A 27,025-nucleotide genomic window follows, 5' to 3' on the forward strand; every position below is an offset into this window, starting at 1 on the left:
TTCTTGAACTCAAGGTCACTTTACAAAAAAAAGGAGGGGTTGGCAGCTCAGAATAGGCAGAGGAGAAGAGATTGTTTTCCTTGAAAAGACACTAAAAAGAGGAAACAGTAACTNACACTGGATTTATATAGCACCTTTCTTGAACTCAAGGTCACTTTACAAAAAAAAGGGGGGGTTGGCAGCTCAGAATAGGCAGAGGAGAAGAGATTGCTTTCCTTGAAAAGACACTAAAAAGAGGAAACAGTAACTACTGAAGATGCAGAGCTCGCCCACATGCAGAAAAAAAACAAATCTAGATATTTATCTGCAAGTTAATGTTAATAAAAATATATTTTATTACTAATTAAACAAAGAGTCTATTTCATTTGTAAATCTTTGGCATCCGATTAAAACCTTTACGGACATATTTGCCGGTGATCCTAATATACCCCAAGTATCATTGTTATGTACAAACTTATTTATTTCTAACTTTTTTGTCTTTCTATTATGCATTTTTCATATTAAAAAAATCAAACCCTTTTAAAAAGTTCTAATGGAAACTGGCATCCCTCACTGGAGGAGTTTCTTTTTAACTTTGTGGTTTGTCCTCTTTATTGTTTTATGCAATTAACAGTCAAGCATAATTAGAAATTCTAAGCATATTAAGTACACTGAAGGAACATTATTACAAAAGCATTGTAGCTCCTAGTCTTAAATCTTTGTATAATTTCTCAGATGCAACATTTTTCACAAGTTTATTTCACAAACTGTTAAGTAATTGAAAGTATGACTTTGTTATGAATGTTTAAAATATATATTTTAACCAGTATATCAGTATCAATTTTTTTTAACTCTCAATTTCTGTATCTCAAAAAAATAGCATCTGTCAGCCTCTTCTTGTAATGGACTCTAACAGAGAGCACAGCTGCCTTTCATCTCATAAAACTGCACTGCGTTAGCTGGAAGACTATGTGATAATGCCGTAGACAATTTAATTATGCCTGTTCTTCTCAGAGCCAGTCTCAGAAACAGTCGTCTGAAGCTAAGTGCTTGGCTTTAAAATCAGATGATTTATTTATCTACTGATAAAAGGCTGCCTCAGCAACTGTTTCCTCGCAGATTATTTCAAACAAAAGTTTCAGCCGCAGATCGAAGCAACCGAGTTTAGACCCCGTCCTGTGCTGGTGTACTCACTGGGTTCAGAGGGGCTGGCTGTGGTCGTGTTGTCCTGGCTGGACGATAGACTTCGTCTTGGGGAACCAATTAAGTCTCCGGCTACCAAATGAGGATCAATGACTGGGACCAGGACATCTGTTTGATCATCTCCTCCCACCGTGAACTGTACAATCGTTCTGTCCAGGCTCTCCAAATCTCCATCCTCTCCACTGTCTTCCAGACCAGTACGTGTAGGGGTCGGTCTTCCATCTCTGCCGTCCTCTCCAGTGAGGCGAAGCACACTCTCACGGTGGCGTTTGGGGCTGCTTGTCCCATTGCACTGGGAGCTTGCATCCCTCATTTTTCTCTTCTGTTGAGACAGCAGAGAACACAACGCTTCAGTTGAGGTGCGAGTTCATCAGACAACTCATGCTGATATGGGAAGAGCCACAACACTCGCACTGCTGGAACCAGCACTGAGTTGGTAAATACTGAAACCAGAAGCAGGAGTGTTTTCAGTTCTCTCACAAGCTGCATTAGTAATGAATTTTAAGGAGACAGTTAATCCTAAAATCAAAAACACATTTTTTCTTGCCTGCAGTGATATTTATTAGTCTAGAGCTTTTTGGTGCACGTTGCCGAGTGTTTGTGGTGATCAAAACGCAAAAAAAAAAAAAAAAAAAAAAAAACTCAACAGCAATGTCTCTTTCCAGAGATCATGACCCTATTACTCCAAATAATCTGGTTTGGTGTAAAATGTCGGAGTATTATGCAAGTGTTTTTGAGATTACCAGGTGACTTTCATGGAAGAGTGACTAAAACACTCAAAACGTGTGGCTGACATGAGAAGCTGTCAGCACGTCTGCATGACGAGATGCACGTCTGAGCTTTGTTTTTAAGCCTTCTGTAGGAATGTTTGGATGAAGGTTACCTGCTGGTGGTTAGACAGCGAGCTTTAAAGCTTTGTCTGCGACCTGGTGCGGTACTCACCAAACTGTGTTGTACTTCTTTGTCTGGATCAGTCCACCCGTCCTTGATGTTAGCTGGAGAGAACTCATCACCGCTTCCTGTATCCTTGGCAGGTTTCCAGCTCACTGACAACCCACAATCTGTACGAGACAGAGAAACAATGATCAACATTTCACGGTAAAGTAAACACATGCAGCGCTGACAGCCTGACGACTACTGCTACTATGAGAAAATAAAAAAGGAGACATGCTTGTAATGAAAAGCTGAGTAAATTCTGAAGTGTTTTATTTCAACTATAAAGTGTAGCATCTGTTTATTTACTCTGGAAGCAAAGCATGGAGTATCAATAAATCTTTTCCATTTGAAGAACTATTAAATTAAAGGACATATGAAAGAAGGTCGGGGGACAGCTGGGAATTTAACATTATGCTTTTTAAGACAATATACATTAAAGAGTCAAAGCAAAAGCCAACATCAGATTACCCAGTGAAGGTGGCGAGCATCACAACAGTAACTATGCGTGTCTTCATGGTAACTCACCTACAACTTCAAACTTGTCTCCGTTGTCCTTTCCTATTATCACCTCCTGGATATCTTTGTTTTCTTCTACGTCAACTTCGTCACCAACATTTTGCGACCTTCTCCTGATTCTCGACCTGGAGGACACAAAAGAATTAACACCAGGTTGTGATTACACCGTACAGCAAAGCTACATGAAGGGTGTAAAACTTTATATACTTAAATTATACCCTACCACATCCAACGCTGAACACATAAAAACAAATGCAGAAACACATGTGAGCTTGAGTCTCAAATTGTGAAATCTTTCAGAGTGGCACTATTCCAAATAAAAACACCAAGCTCTCTGCCTGGAAAATACGGAGAGCCAAGGATGCAGCCGGCCGAGCCAAACTCCATTAAAAGGTTATTTCTTCTTGAACTTACTGAAAACAAATTACCCAAATAAAAAATACCTCCTACTGTTTTTGTGGTTATTTTTGTTCATTATTCACACATCCATGTGACAAAACAACACATTATCCTGACTACTGAAGTCTATTTCCTACTAGTGCAACATCATGTGTAACAACTGAAAAATGCACTTTCTAAAACAAAATGACCCCAAAAGCTTTTCATATAACAAGGTCCCATTTTCTGAATCAATACTCAGTCTGGCAGTGAATGGAGTGAGTCTTCTGTTCACTTCTGCAACTGTTTATCTCTTTTATTATTATTATTATTATTATCATCATTTTTATAGAGATGCTGTAAGTCCCTGAGGAATCCGCAGTGCAGAAGCCACAGGGTGAACTGGCTGCCACTTGATATCCCTGGGACCCAGAAAGACTTAATGCCATTTTATAATCCTAATTGAGACGTCTGTAGTGGTAGCATTATCAAAATATGATTTTCCATTCCTGTATGCAGATAGTCAGCCACACTCACCCACGAATAGACATTAAATAAATGTTAGTAACGCTCAAGTGGAAAAAGGGAGAAACTGCACTGGGTGAGCAGCTTAGGTCATATTGGGACACCTTATCCATTTATAGGACACTGCGAGACGTAGAGGAAAGCTCATGCGTGGGGTTATGTGTTTGTATTATTCCTTGGTCACGCACAGTCACAGCTGCATTTTGCCTGGTAGGGTGGGAAAATGTGTTGGCTATCAGGAATTTTTTTGGTTTGTTTTCATTGTTTTGCTAATTTTCTGCCACTGCAAATGAGTGAAAGCTCACAGTGGAAATTCCAATAAGATTTTGGTAAGTTTTATGTAGTTTCTGTCCAGTTTGAATGAAGTGTTTTACGATGAGTTAACAAGGCCATAACCTTAATATTGTACTTCCGTTGATTGTGCGTCTTTTGTCCCTTGGTTCTATTGTTTATAAAGCATTAAGCATAAATTATCACCTAATTAAGTTTGACACCTTCTTAGCCAAAAAGCTGAGCTAACCCTAACCCTATTGTCTGAGAACATTGTGGTGAACGACAAATCCCCAAGAAGTTAAGGAATTATCCAGCTTATTACCACAACTTGTTAGTTTTTCACTTATGTTTTTGTCCAGACTAACCAAACAATATATAACCTAACAGTGAGCAATATATCAAATATACTCAATACATCATGGCTTGTTCCATGTGCAATAGATAAAATGACCATATCATGAACATCAAGTAGGTATTGTCAAGTCATTTTTATTAAGCCACTGACACAAAAGTCACTTCGGCATTTCAGTTCTCTCACTTGCTCCTGCGGATCTCTGCCTGTCACAGACACACACACAAAGCAGGGCTTTTGCAGAGCTATAGACCGCAACTGTTTTTGCAACCGCTGCGCATTATTGTGTCTTGCAAATACTGTTAAATATGAATTGGAAAGTTGTGGTTAGTTATTAATTAATTATTATTAAATTAATTTAGATGATAGATTTCAAAATATCAAGATATATATCATGTATCACATTGTAGCCTAAAAATATAATGTTATATTATTTTAAAGCCATATCGCCCAGCCCTGATATAACATGTTTATTAATGAGCTTTGTTTGTGCTGGTGGATGAATTTTAGTTCATATACGTAGACAGAGCCAAAATAGCCATTTCCCCCTCTTTCCAGTATTAATGCTAAGCTAAACTAACCACCTGCTTGCCGTAGCTTTATTTTTATCTGTAAGATATAACAGTTCTATCAATGTTCTCAGCAAAACAGCAAGAAAGCATATTTCCTGTGATGTGGAGCCATCCTTTTAAAACAGGGTCCTCTTACCTTTGAGCGGGTGATGACGTGGTCTTCTGGTTCTGTTTAGGTGTTACAGTCTTGTTTTTATCACTCCTGGTTTCCTTCTCACTGGACTTCATTTCTCTGCCGATCTGAGGTTCCTCTTTGCATCGTCCACTCTCCCTCCGTGAAGGCATCACTTGTCCTCGATTCCCCGAAGTGTGACTCAGTCTTATCCTTTCCATATAGGCCTTACCCAGCTCCGTTTCCAGGACATTGGTCAGGATTAGACATGGCTTCCTCCTGCAGGATGAAACACAGAAGGAATTATTCACAGCCTTCCTAGAGCAGCGTCTTCTCTGCAACATCGTGCCCCCCTCCAGGCGCTCTGACTTACAGCCTGTCATCTACCATCACAGGTCAGACTCCGTGTATACCAGCTGATCAACAGGGAGGGGTGAAGATAAGCCATGTGTGCAATCATGATAAGGTTGGCCTCCAGTCATGGTGCTTATAGCCAATGTTTTCTTTAAAACTTTGCGCAAGATTAATACACACAAACAAGAGACACCTGGTAATCTTGAAGCAACAGAAGTTTTATGTTTTCTGTTTGGACTAAAAAATGTCTCGAGATACCACAAATCACATTTAGACGAAACTTAGGAGAACAATGAACTTCAACACACAAACATACTCAACAGAGCGATAATGATGGTATAACAGACACGTGAAATCGTCTCATATTTCAAAGGCCATAACTGCTCAACCACTGATTCAATGTCTTTGTAACATGAAGAACGATGAGTTGTGGTTTCACTGGTTTCTGTCAAAACAGCAGGAGCAGTGTGATACTGTGGTGTAACACCTAGATCTTCTGTTTGTGTCATGCATGGAGTTGCTTCATCTCAAACATGTATTGACGACGTTTGTTTGCTTTTTTTACAATAAGATAACAACAACAGCAAAGATTCTGACAACAAAAAAGTGTTTAAGCAAAAACTAAACAGGGTAAGATGCTCCCTTAAAAAAACACAGTATTAACACCAGGACGTCACTCCAAAGGTGCAGCTTAATTCCCCGTGTTTGATATGAATGTGTTGTTATCAAACACTGCTGTGAATCACCTTAAACTCTTAATAATCAGGATGACAGCCCCATCTTGTGAAGGTTTAAGACATTGCAATGAGGTGCAGTTCAAAGCACTTTACATATGAGAGAAAGGTATGAGGACGAGTTATAAAAGAAACACAGGGCAATAAAGAAACACACAAATAGAAATTTAAAAAGAGAAGTTCAGTTTATCTCACTAAAATGTGGTGGCAAACAGAAAAGTTAAAGCCTGAAATAAAGCTTTAGATCTGTTAGAGTTTGCTCTACAGAGACCGCTATCACTGTGTAAAGGCGGCTATTGAGTTAAAAAACCTCTTTTGCAAGAGAGACCTTGCCAAGGGTAAAATAGCAGCATCCAAATAAACAGGACGACAACATCAAATCACAACAAGTAAAACAAAATACTTAACATAATACAGTGCATTATCAAATAACAGCAAAATTTAGTATGCTTACCTGGCCATTTCCAATTTGATCATGGCTGCATGCTTATGATCTAACAGCATGGATCCATTTTTATGCGGCGAATCATGATTTCGGCGTCTGCATCCTGCAAATGCCGTCCAGGAAACCTGTTGAAGGAAAAAAAAGAAGTTTGAGTGTCACAAGTAATCCACAGTAGCCACTCTGCCACAGTAACTGTTGTTGATGTGGTCACACAGATAGCAAAGATATCGCTGTACCTGTCTTTCTAACTTCCCACACTCTGATGAAACACATGGCATGGAGATTTTGAGTGGGTTTTCCATCTAAAATTCACAGGGTGGTTAGTTACCATGCTTTTGTGAAATGAATGACAAGGAACAAAAACCAGCAAAATAAAGCGAGCGCTAACGAGCAAAGCTTTGAGCTGTAATTTATTATGCCAGCATTATTTTTCTATGCGATCATGCAAACATGCCGTCACAGATGTTTAGGAAAACTGGTGTTAAAGCAGCATACATACATTAATTCACTGATTAGTAGCATGTATCATCATTTTTAGGCTTAAATACTAACATAACTTATATACAGCTTTTTAGTTGTGAGGACTTGCTGATTCTCTCCATCTTGTTATTTGCTAATTGATCATTTTTGGTTTTCTTTTGTTGGTCAGACAAAACGAATAAAACACTTAACTTTGGGTTTAATGAATCTTTTACAGACATAATACTAGAAGATATTTTATGTGCAGCATAATTAACAAAGAAGCTGCAAAACAATCCACAATTACATGAACTGTTAGTTGCAGCCCTAGCAACAGCTTATAACAGTAACTAAGGATGTCAACGGTTGACTGTCAATCAGTTAATTGCCAAGAATATTTTTGACCAGTTATGTTGATCTAGAGGTTAATTTGCACACAAATACACACAAACACTCTGCTGATAACTACTAACAAAGAGACCCGCAGCCACAAGAGTTACATCTGCAGCGCCATTATTCAACTTCTGAGATGGGACTACCACAACCCGGCACATCTAAAACATTTTCTTATTGCACTTTCAATAACTACAGACAGTCGTACACAGCTTCTGTTCGGCAAAAGCATCATGGACGGCAAGTGGGGATGGCTAACAACAGAAAATTGAATAATCAGTCACAGAAGACATCCAGTCTCAAAATTATTTATAATGCATTTATTTTACAAATTCTCCAAAAAGACACCACAGTGTCCAAGGCTGAATTACAGAGATTCTGAAAGCGACAGCTCGTTGAAACATTAGGACAGTTAGCTTCTGGGCAAATAAAAAACTAGGTCTCTCACTTGCAGCGAGATATTTAACGTTAGTAACGTTATGTCATGAACAACATTGAGAACACCTGAGTTTACTTCTATGGTGTCCAAATGAAAGACCACAAAAAACGTTGACCTCATATTTTTCTCATCAAATCGCTTCAATACTTGTGCAAGCAGCTCAGCTGTAAAAGCTCCACTTTTGTTTTCAGATAACGTTATATTAACATCACTTTATTTTTAACTGTCCGATCAGACAGCTGCATGAGATATTCCCACTCGCACAACCACAGAGTCTATTTGCACCGCGGCACTTGTATTTTTTAACGTTAAGTTGTGTTTTTCTTGAAAACTACATAGTTATTGGTGGCGATCTGTCGAAAGCAAAATGAACCAAAACAGACATCCCAAATGGTAACGAAAGCATAACAGAAGCTATGCAAAAAGTTGCTGATTGCAGCTGCTCATGTTTAAGCAGTGAAGTGTCCTGCGTTTACTGAGATCCATTTCTTTTAACAACAGGGATGTGTGTGCTCACTGAACAAGAGAGATAAGCAATATAGCGTTAGCAATCACAAGAGCAGATCTGTGCAAGAGTAGAGTCATTAAACAACTCCATATCACCACAAACATGAGATCAGAAGCCAATCTATGACGGCAGCCTTAAAGCAAGCGTCACTCGCCACAATATCTTCTCAGGATGAGAAAGAAATACATAATGCACACCAAAAGCTTACAAGTTAACATGCTTGTCACACATACCAAGTTATCCTTGTCAACGTTGAATGGAATAGTTAAGGCTCTTCTTTGCTCCATCATGGTCCACAGTTTGATAAGGCACAGCAAGTACACTGGAAAAAACATCAGACTGTTTCCATCAAAACAGTCAGTCTGTATAACAAGGTGGTCACAAACTAGGGTCAACCAGTATTGGTCTATCGAGGAACTTTCTTAATGAGACTGATAACCAATATTTGGAACTGATATGCATTTACAATTAAAAAAAAATATTTCTGTTAATATTTAGCATTTGGAATATAACCAACTCCAACACCAAACGTTGTTTAAATGTCTTTGGCAAATGTTTAATCAAGACTGAAACTTCATATGCAGCATGTTCCCAGCAACATTTTGTATAAAGTCGAGTGAAAATTTGAATTAAAAAAAAGTGAATATATAAAATTTGTTCCTCTCATGCTGACACTTTCTTTGCGCTTCTTCTGTCAACCTCTAACAGAAAGTTGTGATTAAACATTTGCCACAGGCATGTAAGCAAAGATTTGTGTTGGAGTTTGTTATATCTTAAATTCTGAATATTGACAGAATGATTTTTACTTTTATTGTACATGCATGTCAACTCCAAATATCAGTTATCAGTCTCATTATTGACTAATAATCGGTATCTGCTCTGAAAAAACAATATCGGTTGACCCGCACTGGTCATATGAGACTAAAATTGAACTTTCTGGCCACTCTTTCATAAAGCCCAGCTCTGTGGAGTCTACCGCTCAAACTCTTTCAGGATCATCTTTGGTCTCTTTGTTGTATCTCTGTTATTTTTTTCCATATCAAATTTTGTCTATTCAGTGTAGGTCCATTACAAAAAACAAAAACAGTAAAATCAACTTGAATTACAGGTTGTAATGCAACAAAACTGGAAAAACGCTAAGGGGGGTGAATACTTTTGCAGGTGCTGTATCGGGCTTTCATCAGAGGGATGTGCACGTGCATCTGCATTTGGAGAACAGCCAATAGGAGCGCGCTCTGTCTCTGAAATGATCCGTGATTGGTCAAAATATCCCGTTACGGCGAGGATTTCTAAAGCCTGAAAACAGAGCCGAGATGACACGGAGAAAGCCCGTTTTCTCTAAGTTTACGTAAGTATAACATGCTCGAAGTTAAGTAAGGGACTTTTTCCCAACTGACACCAAAATAAAACTGCTTATTGCAGCTTTAATGTCCAATTTCACATCAGGCCGAGGGACAACAGTTAGAAATTAGCCGTTTGGCTAACACTGGCACATTTATTGTTGCAGTGATGTTGATCAAATTGTATTCTCCTTGAGAGTAAATAAATAAAGTATTAAATAAGACACATAACCTTTCTACAGATTTGTGCTAGTTAAGCTGATATTTGAGGGTTGTAGTGCGACAGACAGTGAACAAAAACCCACTCAGCTCGCGCTCGCGTTAGCCGGCGGAGCTAGCTGGTTAGTGCTACCTTGTTTATGATGCTAGCAGCACGCAGCAGAGATAAAGCTTACCAAAGGCCGGGGCTTCTCCTGGGTGAAACAGATAATAACAGGAGTGTGTAGACAACTATTTCCACAGGAACATTTCCAGCAGCATCTTCCAGACACAGCAGGAACAGATTTTTTAAGCTCGTTTCTGTTCCTGTGCTTCACAGGCGACTCAATGTGCCCCAGCAACATCCGGTGAGCACCGGAAGTGCACCGGCTTTGTTTTGTTTTTAGCGCCTCCGGCAGGTCAAAGTATCTTAATGGGTTTTTTTTAATTATTCAAACAGAAGATAATTTGAGTTATCATAACGGCAAAAATCTTAGGCGTAATTAATGATATTTTTCTATTTAGGGAGTGTTTTTTATTTATCAGAGGAGGGGAGTGGCTGGGGTTTGACTTTGTTTTAGTTTTTTGACCCTCCTTGAAGCTACAAATTCTGATCCTTAATGCTCCCTGAGTGACTTGGGGAAAATGCATGACCCTCTCTCCATCGTAAATTAGCTGTCAGATGTTAAAAATTACCCTTTTATGTTTAAAAAGTAAAAGTAGAGGACCATGTCCTTGAGTTGAAAAAGGCTTGGTTTGTCGCTCGTGTCTTGCATGCTGGTTAGTTCATGCAAACAATTTATTTTTGGCCAAATTTGTGATTTTGATGAATCAGAATCAGAATCAGAATGCTCTTTATTGTCATTATACAGTGTATAACAAGGTTGGAGAAAATAGCCTATTATAAGCTTAGATTTGTTTTGTTAGTTTTGTCTTTTTGTTACAGTCGCATTCTTCCCGCATACTGCATCCAACAACTGTAAGAAATTTACTAATCCAGTGCTAATTTCAGTTTTTACGGGTTCTGGTTATAAAAAATGTAATTTTGGTGATTTGTTTATGGAAACTTACAAATTTGGTGGTCATGTTTTCTTCTGGTTTGTCAGTCCTTTGAATGTTTTAAAGTACAGTTTCATTTCATGCTTGAGGTGATAAATATTGGGTCTCCTTTCAGGGCATGTGTATTTATGGATACAAAACTTTTTAAGATAGAGATTTAAAATAAATACATGACCTTTCTCCAGATCATCCAGATCAAAAAATCTTTTATTTAATTAATCTCGTTTCCATTTAACATATCAAAATATGTTCAGCATCCGTCCAGAGGAATATACATAAATAAGTTCATAAATGCATAATTGTGTCTGTGCCACTATTATAGAATAGATGAGAATCAGAAAGTTTATTTTTATGGATTTTTTAAAGTAGTTTGTTGGATAGATTAATAATTATAATTTCTAAAATGTACAAACTGTTTACAAAAACTGTTACAGTAAGTCCATATTTCCAATTAATGTTCACAAATTGATTTTTCTCATAGTATTTGCAGCGAGCAGTTTCTAGTTACACATCTGTTTATCCTACTACAAGTCAAAACATCATTAAGAAAATGTATGACCTCATTTAAGTGTACAAACATCAACCCTGGAGCAACTTTTTTTTTGAATTATGTATTTATTGATACAGCAGCAGAAACATCAGGCCCGCTCAGCCCCTGGAGAGAGGTTGGTGAGTTGACCTTCACACTCTGCAGTACATAAATACAGGCCCTCCTCACAGAGAACGTGTTGACTATCCCCAGTAGCAGAAATGGCAAACGGTGTAAAAACCAATAAAAGGGGGGAAACCGTGGTAGCTGCAAGGGTTTGGGGAAAATGGAAAGCCATCCTGTTGTCTTTGCAACTTTGGCGGCAATAAAAATACAAGTTGGACATGCTGGGGGGAGGGGGAGTGAAGTTGAAAAGTTGTTTTTCACTTTTAAAAAAGGCCTTAAGAGTTATCATTCATGTTATTTGCACCTGTTTTCTCCTATGGAAAATCAAAATGTCTGCTGTGAAAAAGGCATAAACGGGACAATGGCTGTCGAGTAAAGCATGAACACTGGGAAGCAGTTAAACAATAGTCTTTTTGTCCATCAGGATATGGTTGGTGGTTCTGTATATGCATGGAATCATTCACGATAATGTGTTATTGTCCTGTAATGCAGAAACACAAAGATAACAAACTATATTTTTCCATCATGGTGACCACAGTCCCAGTGTCCAGCTTGACCTTTAACGTCAGGAGGAGCCACACTTCTGCACAGCTGTCTCTGAGGACGTCCCCGGGCCAACTGCTCCACCGACACCTTCATCAGGTCCTGGACTCAGTGCGACCACCGGGGCGTTTCCTCTGGACTCACGTCCCGTTCTCATTTCAGCTATAAGTGGAATAGAGAAGCCCATGTGAGTCAGTGACATGTACATAATACTCCTCTAATACCCCTAATCTCAGGGACATGCTTCATGACATAATGGTAAGACAGTCACAACCATGATGTGAGAGCAGGTTGATGTACAAAAAGTGTTGCCTGACATATAATGTCATAAAACTGGCTTTAAATAGTTTCATTCAAAATAAAGACTCATTGATGGGGCACAATTACTGTTTGACAAAACTTCGACATTTCCAACATTCAGCCGCTGATCATCCTTCAAAAGCCAAAATAGCTGCAGGGATTATACATCACAGCTGTCTGTTTACTCTTCAGAGTCTGTTTATTCTTTTAAACTGGTTTTTAAACTCTGAATTCCTTCTGTTTCTTTGCAGGAGTTGTAGTAGTGGTTGTTGTCATTGTCTTACCAATAGCACTACATGGTGTTATGATGGGCTTTTCCAGCTGCTCTCCTGCAGCGATGGAAGCCCGGATCCTCCTCACCACATAGATGCTAGCTGGGATGTAAGGCAAAAAAATGAGAGGATATACTGAGTAGAACAGCCTTGTGAAGATCTTTTGCATATAAGCAGGTTAACTTTGTATATCATAAACATGACAATAAAGCTATTTGTACTATAGATGGATAGAAAAATACACATATGTAGATTCCAAGGGGAGTCATTAAATAAACACATTAAAGTAGCAGAGGACTATTATTCTATTCAAAATAATAGACATTTCCACCATAAACTGATAATATATATATTTTTTTACAACAAAGCTCAAAGTGGTGCATAAAAAATCAACAATGCAGCACAACACAATGTAGGAAACACACTGTTTGGTATCCCCCCATGTTGAAACAAAACTTATTTACCCAACAGAGTTGGGTAAATAAGTTGGAAAAACAGCACCAAAGACTGAGTGTATCATTACGAATAAGTCCTCTAAATGATCTGTCCTCACATACCAGAGGTAGAAAAGAGATAAATGAATAGGACTGCACAGTCATGCATTCAAAATTTTACCTAAATATACAAGAATATTGTTATTGAAATACACCTACAGTTAAGTAAGAGTATTCGTTATGCAAAATGACCGATTTAAGTCTAATATATTTGATATTGTATTTTGATTATTGACGCATTAATGCATGTATCATCGATGCTGCAGCTAGTAAAGGTGGAGTTAATTTAAACTACTTTATGATGGCTTAATCAATAATAATACATCAAACATTCTCGATAATACTGTTAGCATCGCCTGCATTTGCATCAGTTCACACGACTGCGACATTACACAAGAAAACACAGCCACGTGATAGATAGGCGTAGGCGCGATTAACAAAATTTGTGATATATTCATCGAAAAAAACGACAAACAGATCTTACCTTTTATTAGCAGTCAGACCATCTTTGTTCCCTGTTTGAATCTCGAGGTGAGATAATGTCGTCTGTTGTCGGTAAACGCTGCTTCCTGTGTCCTGTAATATTTAATACCCGATGTGTTACAAAAGCACACAGCCAATCACGTACCGCGGATAATACCAGAGGCGGGACTTAAAGCCCCTCCTGCATTCTGATTGGCTGCGCTGTTACACAATGACGCATAACGTGATGTACATGAGATAGATCCATTTAAAAGAGGATTGAGATTAGTCTAACTACAGAAACAGATCAGCCCTTCCAGATTCATCGTTTAAACATATTGAGGATTATTTATTTTAAATTATTTCATGTTATTATTATTTATAGTATACTCTAATAATTCTTAGTCTGCTGTAGAGATGTAATTTCCAGATTAATTGTTAAAAACAAAATCTTGAGAATTATTTATTTTCTATTACTATTAATTATAGTACACTGTTTGCATCATGTAGACAGTTTTTAACAGTGTAATGTGAAGATGTGCATGAGAGAAAAAAAGAAAGATAATTGAAAACCAAGATTTTAAAAATGAGTTAGTTAAAAGAAAAAAAATACACTATGGCAGAGGGCTGCTATGGTGACAAGCTGGGGTCCAGCCTGCCCAAAGAGTCCCAAGATAAATCTGAGATGAGTAATGAGCAAGAAAAGAAAAAAGTTTTTTTGTGAAATATTTGATACTTTTTTAGGGGTTTTTTTCCCACTGAGAGCGTTAAATTTTTGAGGGTATTGTATCTTTGGTGAAACTAAAAAAAATTGTATAGACATCTGAAACATGACAAAGTACAGTTGGGAGTTAGAGGTTGGGAAAAGGTTAAATGTTATTTTGAAACAATACAAATAGGATTTTTTTTCCCAAAATTAAGCACATGCTTCAGATTAATGAAATTAAACATTACTTCTTCAAGTAAACACAAACCAGAGTGATCCATGTAATAATTTATTTTTATTGCGATTTACAGAGCTTCATTTATCTTTGTCCAATCAGAACAACCAACACACTGATCAAGTATTCACGTGTTTTAATAAGCATTTACCATTTGGAATTGAAGCAGGGTTAACCTACCTGGAATAAACACTACGCAAATCTTTTTCACAATAAGAGTACAGCAGTTTCTTCATACAGTTGCTTCTGTATATTCAATATATACACATAGATTTCATTTAACTTAAAACAGATTCACACAGAAAGACAAGCACAACAACTTCACACAGGAACCATTCTTTCATATTATTACAATATATTTTTTACAATAAAAAATAACGTTGCAATCACCAGGGAAACAAACGAAAGGTAGTTAGTGAGGAGTTAAAGGTGGTAAGGAATGATGAGAGCCGAGGTTGAGGGGAGGAAGTCTGAATTTGATCAGTGGAGGACGTTAAAGAGCTTTATGGAGGCAAATTTAAAAAAAAAAAACCTACTGTAAAGATGTTGTTTTGTAAACAAAGAGGTGACTCAGTGTTACGTCCTTCCTCCCATTAAGCTGACTCAGTTTTTTTTTCACTGAACAAGACCTCACACAAAACACAAACATTCACTAGAGGGATCTAAGAGGACGGCTGGAGTGTCGCTGCTCAGGATTTAGTCCATCCTGATCTTCTGGTTGGTCATCCTGTAGATGATGCTGTCATATCCGGGGTCCATGTTCCACAGGTTGTAAGCGATTGCAATGACGGCGAGGGCCAGAGCGATCATCAGCCACAGCACGATGTTGAAGACCACAGCGTACTGGAAGTTGTACTTGTAGGCCAGATTGTACGGGCTTTCCGGGTTACTCTGCAAAAACATCAAGTATGAGATTTAAATCCTGAGAGGCGGGTGCATCTGTTGAAAAAGTGTCTAGACCAGAGGTGGGCAACCTGCGGCTCTTTAGCCCCCCTCTAGTGGCTTCCAGTGGCTTTCACACACACACACACACACACACACAAACACAATCATGGAAATTCATTTTTATTTTCACATTGTAATTAATTTATTCTCTGTTCTAGGTCTAAATAAATGCTTGCATTTTCCACGTTTAGAAAACCGACTGAAGAATTGAATTAAACTTAACTAAAATTTGTGTCATACGTCTATGACCTGGCGCCTTTTCTTCTAAATTTTTGCCAAACCTCAATGACGGTGGCTTTTTCTCGAAGTTCCCTTCTACTACAAATCCAAAAGTCTCGGAGGAAAATAGAGAATTTAACAGTGTGTAAAAAGATTTGTTTGCTTTAACTGCCAACTCTAGAAAGTTAAAGAGCCAAATAATCATATCATTGTTGTAAAACATATTAATAAATACTTATTTAGACAAATAATGTCGATGGACTTATTTAGACTTAATAGGCTGTGTTACCTTGACTATAAGGCTCAAATATGTTTTGCGGCCCCAGACAGGTTTTTAAAATTATTTTTGGTCAAAATGGCTCTTTTGATTTAAAAGGTTGCTGACCCCAGGTCTAGACTGAGAGAATTTGGGCTGAAGAGCTTAATAAGATTTGTTAAAACGCCTGCACAACAGCTTTTCTTAAATAAAAACATTTTGTTTTGGACGTCATATGGGGAGAAAAAGGCAACTCATTATTATCATCAAAGCCCAAAGCTTCTGGATTACTGGACACAAAGTAAAATCTTTATGGAAAAGCTATTTAAAGTGACATTTCTATTCAGTTTTGAGACATTTGTTTTGAGACCAGACACTGTAAAGAGATTTGTAAATAAATAAATGTTTAATATTATGTTGATCGCGAGTAAGAACGAGAAAATGGAAAAGTTTAAAAGCTGCTGGACATCTTCGGCTGTACATTTATCCTCATTAAAGATCAGACTTCACTTGATCTAAGAAAACATATTTAAAATATCACTTCCCATAACTTTTCATTGAGCTATTAAAGTGTTCATAGTTTATTTGTGATTCTATTGTTTCTTTTCTTTCGGAGTAGAGACCTTTTTTCAAATTGATATTGTTATGGATTTAAAAATGTCTTTAGTCTTTAATTATTTTTTTGTTGTTTGTTTTTGCTTTTTTTACCCCTTTTTTTTGTTTGTATTATCTGATTGTTTCTTCTCTTCAGAAAAACATACTGTTGCCGTTGCCTGAACGATTTAGCAAGATACACTTCTAATTATTTTTTTATTTTATTTTACCTCTTTCCCACTTCATTGTAAGAAAAAAACAGAAAAACGATGAAGGTCCACTGTGCTGTATGATGTGCAACAATTCTGATTCCAATAAAAAATAAAAAAAAAATCTGGACCATCTTTTACTATAGGCTGCTGATGAGAGTCAGAGGACAACGTACTTCGCTTTTCAAGATACTGCTATCGTCTATATTTATATGTTTATCTTTGTTATTATTATTATTGCTTATTTAACCTTTTTCTTTCAATTTTCTTTTATAATACTATAATTATCACTTAAATCATTTTTTAAAGTCATATTTTATCTCTGCATGTTATCTTATATCAAATGTCCTTTTTATGCTGCATGTATGTGCGGGAGTCTGACTGTTTAAACCTTTTAACTGTATATACACAATGGATCTGTTTTGTAACACTGTGAGCCTTGTGCTCTTAAAATAATAAAAATATGTTCTAAAAAAAACTGTCTGAGTGCCAGACCTCTAACCTTTTCATCTCCACCGCAGTGTGTGCATCGAGCACACAACAGGATGTGAGTGTGATAGAGGGAGGGCAACATCTAATAAGACGCATTAACAGGACTATTAGGACTCACCCCTGCACGCTCTCACCCCCTTACCCATTTTTATTAGAGTGGCTGATCAAAGCATTCTTCGGTTCCAGACCTGAGTCATAAAAACCAAACAGCACGGACTGGAACTGGGTTTATACTTCACATAAGGGGTTAACAACAGTCCCACCATAAATTCCAAAAGCACTGATTTTTATTTCAGCGCAAGATTTCACCCGCCGGTGCATCAATACACCACTAGATACATGAATTTTACATGATACGGCCGTACTGTACATTATTTATATTCCACGGCAGATATTTTGACTTAGAAAAGCACAAGTCAAACAAATTTATTAACGATGACTCAGCTCTTTCATATGTCCCAGTGAGCCATGACCGTCAGCCAGCATGTGCAATGCCAGGAAACAAAGCTCACCCAAATGAAATGCAGCCGTTTTTTATGTTGACCCTTTGAAACCTGAACCAAATGGCTTGATTTTTTTCATCAACCAAACAAAAAAAGTTACCCAAAGAGCAACTAAACAAGAAATGACCAAAAAAATTGTAAACATTTACAAAAAATAACCTGAAAATTTGTATATTAAAAAAAGAGCAAAAAACAAGGAAGCAACCTGGAAAAAATGCTATAAAGAGATGCTTCTAAAATGTGCTGCCCTGCGTCTGCTGGAATTACAAAAATTGTCTGTAGTGGCCGCCTGATAGAAATCTGCACTCTACTGAGTCCTTTTTTTCTGTTTGTTGTGTCTGGTTTAGAGCTGCACTGATCAACTTAACTTGCAATTTTGTGCTGTTGAAATGTATCAGACTGTACTAAGAGGTGTTTCTAATACTCAGCTAACTAATTTAGAACGCATTGCAGATTATATTTGCTGCCTTAATCTTTTTTTTTCTGTTGACATTAAAATTAAATTTGGCAAACAGTTAATAAGACTTACAATCTGTTTGGACTGCAGGATCGAACGGGACTTCCTGGTCAAAGGAGCCTCAAAGGTCTTGACTGTGACAACCTCCACCACAGCGCTGTTGCCATAGAGACCATAAACATCTTCTGCAAACTACAATGAAAAAGACACAAATATACAGATGTTAAATTCTTTAAAAAAAAACAAAAAAACGCAATTAGATTCTGTAAATAACAGCCTATTAAAAGCTTCTCCTTACTTTCTGCAGAACAGAGGTGAGAATGGCCGTGGCATCACGGTACTGAGGAGAGTCTTGGCCGTAGAGCCTGCTGAGCTCCTCCAGGCCCGACAGCTCCAAGGAGTACAGGTCAGGAGAGTGGTCCTTCGCCAAGTGTCTGTGTCTCTGCAGCTACAAGAGGAAGGGCAAAAGACACGTGAGCCAAAATACAAAAATGATCCTCATTTTCAGCCTGACCTCAGCTAACCAAGGAGGACTTACCAGAGCTGTGATGTCATGCAGGACTTGGACCTCAGACAGGAAGAGCAAATCAGCCTAGACAGCAGAAACAGTGGGGAGGTAAGAAAGAGAAAAACAGGTTCTTGAAAAATGTTCATTCAAGTTGAAACCAGAATTGCCATCGAACCAAACCAAATTCTGATGAGTTCATACCTGACTCAAAGTGGACATTTGTGCCAAATTTCAAGAAACTGTTTAAACGGTGTTCTTGAGAAATCGAGAATGATATGGATGCAAGGTCACAGTGACTTGACTTGAGCACCAAAATCTTGTTAGTTCATTTTTGAGTCCAACTGGACTTTTGTGTCAAATTTAAAGAAATTTCCGCTAGACAATCTTGAGATATGGTGTTCAAAAGAATGGGACAGACAGACGGCGGATAACCCAAATATATAATCCGTCCGACCTCGGCTATTGCTGATACAGAGGCTTAAAAATCAGTCTAAATCAGGTAAAATTGGTCACTGAACTCCCAGAAATCCGAGGTTTGATGATGCCATAAGTTATTTTTCAAGAGCACCATCAAAATATTGTGAATATTGTTTGCTAACTGCATGAGAATATTCATTTTAACACCCTATTTTGGAGGTAGAGCAGTGATGACAGTATGTACAATGTGGCCTCTTCAAATTCAAACCAGCAATTTTATCATGCTGGCCGTCACAAGTTTGCCTTTAAAACAAACATCAGTAAAATGATGGTGGTTGCGTGGGAACAGGGCCATAACTTGACAATATGAGACCCACAAAGCCAGTACATTCTTGTGTGGACACGCTGTGGCTGTTTGAAACTGACCTCTGCATTCCTGCTGAGCGAGTTGAGCGGCAGAGAAGCCAGCACGGAGCCGTCCTGAGACAGACGGGCACGGATCTGCTGCAAGGTGACTGGTAGGTCCTCAAACACAGCATTGGCTTTACCCAGCATATACAGCCTCTGAGAACGACAACAAACAGATTTTTAACAAAAACATATCAGTCTCTTAAGAGTGATGTCACAGTTGGCAGGTGTGTCCTGTTCTGTCTCAGTATATTTTCGTTACCTCCTCACTGGGGGCCAGCTGCAGCACCACAGGGGTGTCCTCAGCAAACAGAGAGTGCACCGTCTCTGCAACGCTGTCCAAGGTGAAGGGTACCGGCTGCAGAGAAGAAAAAGAACCACGGATTTAATAATTACACAGAACACTTCAGTTTTATATCTGATGTACAAAACACCATCATAAAGCCACAGTCCAGTCTGACTCACGTTCTCCAGGGGGAAAGACGCCACACTCTGAGGCAGAGTCAGGCTGTCCACTCCTCTCACCACCACCAGTACATTAGCCCGGGGACGCTGGAACAACGGACCGGCCTGAAGACCGGGCCAGGACAGATCCTGTACAAATTAACACACACTGTAAGGGGTAGGCCAGCAGGATCACACGCATACACCTGCAATAACTGATTTTTCGGGGGGGGGCAGAAAAAAGTTGTCAACAGGCGTATCATCAATATAAAAGAATAAATAAGGCTCCCATGAAAATTTATTCGATTACCTCCACACGTGTAAACAGACATGTTTGAGGAAGAGCTAATGCCCAAAACGTCACACGTGGAGGAAACTGAACACATTTTCATGCGGACTTTATTTTATCTTTCACAGCTATTTCTGCTTGGTCCAGCACCTAGTTTAAAACACCTCTGGATGTGCTCGCTGCTTGAACTTTTCTCAACTATAATATCATCATCTTTTAAGTTGCTATGATAAACATGTAAGCAAACATAAGCTTTTCTGCAGTTACAGAAAAGCATTATGAATTATTTAGAGTCGTGTTTCTGACCACAATTAACTCTCTTCTAGCTCTGATTTGGTCTCCAAAAAATCCCGACATATCTTTTTCTTTAGATGCTAAATGCTTCTGTATTTTTTTAGCTGGTTACTTACTGTGTCTCACTGAGCAAGAAGTGTACAGTAGCATTTTAGAGCTTTTCAGCTGAAAAAAATTTTAAAAAACGATAAGGTGAGAGTAAACCAAAGCGGTACGGTAAACAGTAAAGCTAAAAAATGACCTGAAATACATTCATGAGGCACACAGACATTATTTAAAGAAATATCTGTTATAGGCCAACCCTAAAGACAATTAAAAAGCACCTCTTGAACGGAGAAGCCCATGGTTAAAGCCACCAGGTCAGGGATCTTCTCTCCAGAGACGGGCCAGTCTCCTTTCTTAAAGGACACAAACTCTGGAGACTGCAGCACCGTTAAACTGTCTCCATGAACACCTGTGGGGAAAATGAGAGAAATAACACAAACTTTCCTTTAAGGGTCCTGGTAATGGATAATGATAATGGTATTGTGTAATACTATATAACAAGAAACCAAGATATTTTCCAAGACAGTTATCATACCGTAAAAACCTCATACCCATGCAAGCCTACTTCATTTTGTGAACGTTTGCACATATTCTGGTCAATATCTTGCAAATTCCTGCACACAATGTGCAATATTGAAAAAACAACGACTCTTTCATTTAAAAAAAGATATACTGTACTATAGTATTTTTGCATAATTTTTATTGTATTTTTTTCTAGTCTGCATTTTCTTCTTGAGTTTTGCAGTACTCTGCTGTCTGTCATTGACAATCCATCCCATCCCCTTCATTACTCTATTCAGAGACAGCGCAGCTCGTTTTCTAACAGACTCCCGACTCTTTAACAGAGCCCCTCTATGTGGCAGGTGAACTCAACATCTGCACTGGACTCACTGATCATTGTCTCTGTTGCACATCTGCATTTGCACATTTGCTATGTTAGCACATCCATCTTCACTTTTTGCCCATTTTTTCTTTATTATTGCTTTTCTGAATCTTTTTGGCTTTTTTGTTTGTTCTCTGTACATACTGAGGTATCTTTATTTAGGGTCCGTGCACCGAAAGGTGCACGGACCCTATTTAAGCTGAAGGAATTACTATTATTATTATATTATTTTTCTTATTTGAACAAATTAGACAAATTTTTGAGGGCCTAAACATGCTCAAAAAGTCACAAAATGTTTAAATTTAAATTTTTTAAAAAAATGCCTCAAGATTGCCACCTAACAGACTTCAACAAAGGAGCCCCTGTGGTACAATTCACCTAAACATACATAAATTGGGAGGAGTATTGAGCATTACAGGACAAACAAAAAAGTCTCTTGGAGCCATACTCTAAACCCAACAGGACGTCCACCATTTTCAATTGAAAAACAATTTTCTACAATTGTTTGCAGTTTTTCTGATCCAAATACTCCTACAGCTTTGGCCGGATTGACTTCAAATTTTGAAAATCCTATCTTCAGGTGGGCGAGACCCAATATTATTATTGTTACTGTATATATATATATATATATATATATATATATATATATATATATATATATATATTTATTCTATTTATTCTATCTTAAATGCCTTCCTTTGTATTTAAATTTGCATTATTTTACCTTTTTAACAAAGGCTGTATTCAGTTGCTGCTCTCTTATTTGCTGCTGTAACAAAACAATTCCCCCCATGGGATTAATAAAGTATATCTATTCTACTTGCTTTTTTAAAAATTTTCCTTCACTATGTTTATTGTTGTGAACCAAAACACCAGGGTAAATTACATGTATGTGATAAACTTTGTCAATAAACCTGATTTAAATGACTCTCTTCTCCTCTTCAGCTGCTGTTTTGCAATAAAAGAAAGTAGTCTCTGTTTAATGAGAAGCTGTGACACATCTGTTAATGTGGTGTTATGACTGCCTTTCACTGATATGTTACTTGTACATGACAGAAAGCATATTTTTTCTCCACAGGCTGACTGGACCTCACGGGTCAGAGTAAAGACATCAGTCCTGCAGTATTATCATCACAGCTCAGAGACATAAACTCGTGACTCCTGATGATGAATGTTAAAGAGGAACCGTCCGTTTACAGCCTGTCACATGACTGCTCGGTCCTGAGTAAATCAGCAACCAGAAACAAGGAAGCACATAAATGTATGTTTCTGTCTTTCTTAACATGAGCATTTTGTGAACATTTCCAACAGGAAATACATGAATGTCCTCACTTTTAGCGTTTACAGCCTGCTAACGCTTTAAATATTAGCAACAGGCTAACAGTATGGTGTTCAGTTTTTAAAACGCGTGTTAAAATCACACGTAGATGTTAAAACCCACTGCTTGAAAGTACAGCATTATTATATGACACGTTTCCATTCATTTAAACGAGACTCTTAAACCAAACATACGGTTTAATAAGGAGCTAAACGGCGACGCTAACGATGTTTCAAGCTAACGTTAGGTTGTCATTTACAAGTACGGTGGATAGATACGATTATAACGTCATATTTATGTGTAAAATTATCTCAAAAATGGTGGAACATGATTATCTGTCGATGCACATTTCTCACCGGTGGAGACAAGGCAGCAGAGGGCAAACACGGCGGAGAAAAACAGCCTCCATCCTTCGACAGTTTGTCAGCGACATCTTTCTCCTCACTGCAGCACAGATCAGCTGACCTGACGTCACCGCGCCGCACAGCACCACGGGAGAATATCTGTCAGAGGAGTAGCGCAGAGTACTCCAAATACTGACAGTACATAAAGTACATGCATGTAGACATTATATATACAGTGCAGCGGCTCAGGTTTATCATTGACAGTGATGTGTACATATTTGTTTTTGTTTGTTTGTTTTTTAACTTTTACTTTTAAACATTATTATAACTAGACACTTTGTGTTTTATTTCAGGCACTTTGTATTTTATTTCAGACACTTTGTATTTTATTTTGTTTCACGCACTTTGTATTTTATTTTATTTCAGACACTTTGTATTTTATTTTGTTTCAGGCACTTTGTATTTTATTTTATTTCAGACACTTTGTATTTTTTTTTTTTTATTTTCACTTATTTGCTCCGTTGTTGTATTCTTTTTTGCTACTGTATTTCTGGAGCAATCTGGCACAAGAATCTCCTTTGGGATTTATAAAATTCTGTTTTATCTTGCCTTATAAATTAAACAGTAAAATATAAACACGCACGCACACATACACACACATATATTATTTATCCAATGTTAACTGTTTGTCAGACTGATGGCTTTGGGTAAGAATGCATTGTTCAGATTACTGTTATGTCATTTCTTCCTGAAGTTGATCCTTAATTTTGAAAAAATCTAATTGCTTCACTAAAACTTAGTACAAAAAAATTCCAATTTCATTTTAAACAGATGTTTTTATACAATGCATTTAAGTATTTTGATTATGCTACAATTCTATTCAGTTCTATTTTTTCTAATTTATTTATTATTGACTATGTACTTTTGTTTGTTCATTTTCCTATAGCTACTTTTATTTTCAGATTTTAATGATATAACAGATATTTTTTGTATTTTAGATTCATTTTTATTGGTATCTATTCATTTTTTTAAAATTTTTTTTTATACGTCTACTTTATGAGGTTACTTTGATTTTTAGATTTCTATTGACTTTTGTACTTTTGACAATTGATTGATGCTTTTTGTTAACATGTTCTCTGATCTGTAATGTTGTGTTCTACTAAAGGTTAATAATGCAAAAACAACAAAAAAAAACCACCATGAACCGCACAGTAACAAACATATATTTGCTGCTATTCGGCTACATTTTACTGACAAATGGGAGAAACATTTCACAGCAGAGTGGGTGATGATGACGCAGGGTAATCCTCACAGAAACGTATGGCCTTTTTTCACACCTTCATGATGTCCATTTATGAAGCCATCATATCTGTTGATGTCCTATAATTACATCCTGCTGTTCAGTAAAGAGGGATGTTAGTCAGAGAGGAGCTCTTCGGGCTGAGCGTGACCCTCCTGCACCTCCTGCCTCAGGATGTGACTCTCTGACTTCACTGTTTGGGCTGAGAAACTCAGGTCTGTGAGCCTGCACCCATTTTTTTTCCTGCATCTGAATTATCTGCCTGACAGCCTCTTGCCACTCCGTAACCTTCACCTGGATATGTGAGATGGGCCGAAACTGCAGCCAACAACTCACCAAAGCTCTCTGACCTGTGCTGCTAAATAAAACCAGCATTCTTAGTCGTGTTTTTAAAAGAAATCTTAAGATTGTGTCAGAGCCTGATGATGATTTGATGATGGTCTGCGTTTTCCTCAGAGGATTTCTCCAGGGGGTTTATTCATGTCTCAGAGACTGGATTGTCCATGTCCTTCTCTAAAAGCTCTATTGTCAGCTTGTGGATCAGCTAACCCCTCCTCTGAATTTTGGCCTGATCCTTTGGCGGCCTGCCAGGGATCTGTTTGCACCCACTGTGCAGAGATAGGGCAGCCGGGTGTTAAGTTCGGAGTCTATCTGCCCTTTACTTCAGTTTTGTTGAGGCTCGTGATGCTGACGCACTCAGCTGCTCGTTTAATGGATTCTGCAGAGACTGATGGCTTTTTATCTACGGCTCCTTACTGATTGGACACATTCATGTGAGCAAAGATAAAACACTGATTTTTTAAAATTCAAAGCATATTTAGGATGTAATGCAGGCCACTGCTGGATTAGCCCAATAGGGATCCTCAAATCAGGCGTGGGTGTAGACTGCATTGTATAGGGGGTCAGTGAGAGATGTTAGTGGGTAATACTTGAATGAGTCCATCTATAGGGGTTTATGCTGAGCTGTTTCGTGTTTTTAACAAAAGCTTTTCAAAAAAACCACCTCAATTTTGTGCCTTTTATGCACTGTGGTTGTGATACTCAACTTACAGCCTGCAGGCCAAATCTGGCCCCCCATCGTGTGCCTGGTGCCCCCCCCCCACACCATTTTCTAATTCACAAAAAGTAAAATAAAATAAAGATGTTCACACTGTGGACTCTTTTTGTATGTTATGTATACATAAGGTGCCAGAGTGAATAAAACAGCATCAAATAGAGCTTGTTTATCAAAATAAGTGTCAGTGGTGGATCCGCCGCACCTCCAACAGAGGTCCAGGCTAAGCCCCTACTGTCCTAAAATCAGGGAAATGTCCCAAAATCCTAAAAATGTCCTAAATTTGTAAAAATGTCCTGAAATCCAAAAAAAATTTGGGGGCTAAAGATGCCAATGTTTGGATATATATATATAAATACTGTATGTGTGTGTGTGTGTGTGTGTGTGTGCGTGTGTTTATATACATATATACGGTTAAAATTTCCAAACGGAGAAGCCACAACTTCTAACAAGTTTGCGTTAACAAATAAGTAAATTAAAAAATTTAAGATTTTTTTTTTAAATTAAATATTAATTACAATTTTGTTAAAATGGCATAACATTTGGTGAAGAGTGCATTATGACTTTTATTTCTGTCTTAATTGGGGACTTGCAGGCAAGGACTTGAGATTTACTTCTGATTTGCAAAGCAATGACTTCAAGAAAAACTTCTACACAAAAGTTGCTGAAGGCCAAGTACATTCACTAAGTAATACTAATTTTTGCACACTGGAGGGCGCTGCAAGCCGCAAACCTTTCAGCATAAAGAGGCAGCAAACAGCAGCTGGCGAGTCGTTCAGTCTTGGCTGCAGCATTAAATTGCGCGACACCTTCAATACAAAAATATTCCAAGAGATGGCAATGTAGGATTGTGTTGATGATCACACCTCAGCGCCACACAGGAGCGGCTTACAATAATTAAGCGAGAAGATTCAAATTTGACAGTGCAGCCGGAAAAACTTCAGCTCTCACAGCTGAATTTAATTCAGCACAGAAAATAAAAGCTCAGAACACATGATTCATCTTGCAGTTTGTATATTTATTTTAAAGCAACTTCTTTTGTAAAATATAAATACAAATTATGAGATATTTTAATTACAAAGTTAAAACAAAAATGAACACACCAAAAATTACTTTACTGCAGTAGCCTCCCTGTTATATACAAGCTCTGTGCCGAAGGGTAAATATCAACATTATCTTAAAACTTTATTATACAAACAATTCTGTAGTTTTGCATGTTAAATTACAGACTAAACAGGAAGCAAAACTTGAACATTAAAATAAAAAAAAGATACAACAGAATCGCCCCTGAGGCTTGAGCGAGCGCTGAAGTCTGAGGAGAAAAAAAACAAAAAAAAACAGGACATCATGTGCTTCCTATAAACACAAATACCACATTCAACAGCACAGTCTCAGTACTATCCTGTACAGCTACACACATGCACAATGTGCTGTGCGCTCACACGCTCCGTCCAATCGCTGACAACACGACGACACTCTGTTGCCATACAAAATCTTTCAGAGAGGAGTCGTGAGCAACATCCAAAAGAAAGAAAATCTCTATATCTTTTATATATATATATATATATATTATTTATTTATTTATTTATTTATTTATACATATA

The 27,025-nt window shown here is 37.8% G+C and overlaps 2 protein-coding genes and 1 long non-coding RNA gene across 3 annotated transcripts in view; all 3 read right to left on the minus strand.

Moving 5' to 3' along the window:
* Positions 1 to 10,079, minus strand: part of senp7 (SUMO specific peptidase 7) — a 26,312-nt gene extending 16,233 nt beyond the window's left edge. The window contains exons 1-8 of the mRNA XM_042494779.1: positions 9,914 to 10,079; positions 8,412 to 8,500; positions 6,616 to 6,681; positions 6,389 to 6,504; positions 4,871 to 5,125; positions 2,644 to 2,759; positions 2,125 to 2,243; positions 1,139 to 1,504 (exon numbers count right to left, since the gene is read on the minus strand). Of these exons, the coding sequence (XP_042350713.1) occupies positions 1,139 to 1,504; positions 2,125 to 2,243; positions 2,644 to 2,759; positions 4,871 to 5,125; positions 6,389 to 6,504; positions 6,616 to 6,681; positions 8,412 to 8,468 (1,095 nt within the window). The 5' untranslated portion in view covers positions 8,469 to 8,500; positions 9,914 to 10,079. The remainder of the gene's footprint in view (positions 1 to 1,138; positions 1,505 to 2,124; positions 2,244 to 2,643; positions 2,760 to 4,870; positions 5,126 to 6,388; positions 6,505 to 6,615; positions 6,682 to 8,411; positions 8,501 to 9,913) is intronic.
* A 1,291-nt stretch (positions 10,080 to 11,370) lies between these two features.
* Positions 11,371 to 13,627, minus strand: LOC121948900. The gene is made up of 3 exons (XR_006106192.1): positions 13,524 to 13,627; positions 12,558 to 12,647; positions 11,371 to 12,135 (listed from the first exon to the last, which is right to left on the minus strand). It is a non-coding gene; the product is annotated as an uncharacterized LOC121948900 (long non-coding RNA).
* Positions 13,628 to 14,483: 856 nt separating this feature from the next.
* atp6ap2 (ATPase H+ transporting accessory protein 2) lies at positions 14,484 to 23,156 on the minus strand. Its single transcript, XM_042494593.1, is given in 10 exon segments — positions 14,484 to 15,333; positions 18,190 to 18,309; positions 18,416 to 18,565; positions 18,656 to 18,709; positions 19,469 to 19,606; positions 19,713 to 19,808; positions 19,916 to 20,044; positions 20,801 to 20,931; positions 23,080 to 23,119; positions 23,121 to 23,156. Coding segments are annotated over 10 exon segments (1,089 nt in total). The 3' UTR covers positions 14,484 to 15,138.
* Between the last annotated feature and the right edge of the window lie 3,869 nt (positions 23,157 to 27,025).

Source organism: Plectropomus leopardus, chromosome 10 (genome assembly GCF_008729295.1).
Source record: "Plectropomus leopardus isolate mb chromosome 10, YSFRI_Pleo_2.0, whole genome shotgun sequence".
In the NCBI taxonomy this organism is placed as follows: Eukaryota; Metazoa; Chordata; class Actinopteri; order Perciformes; family Serranidae; genus Plectropomus; species Plectropomus leopardus.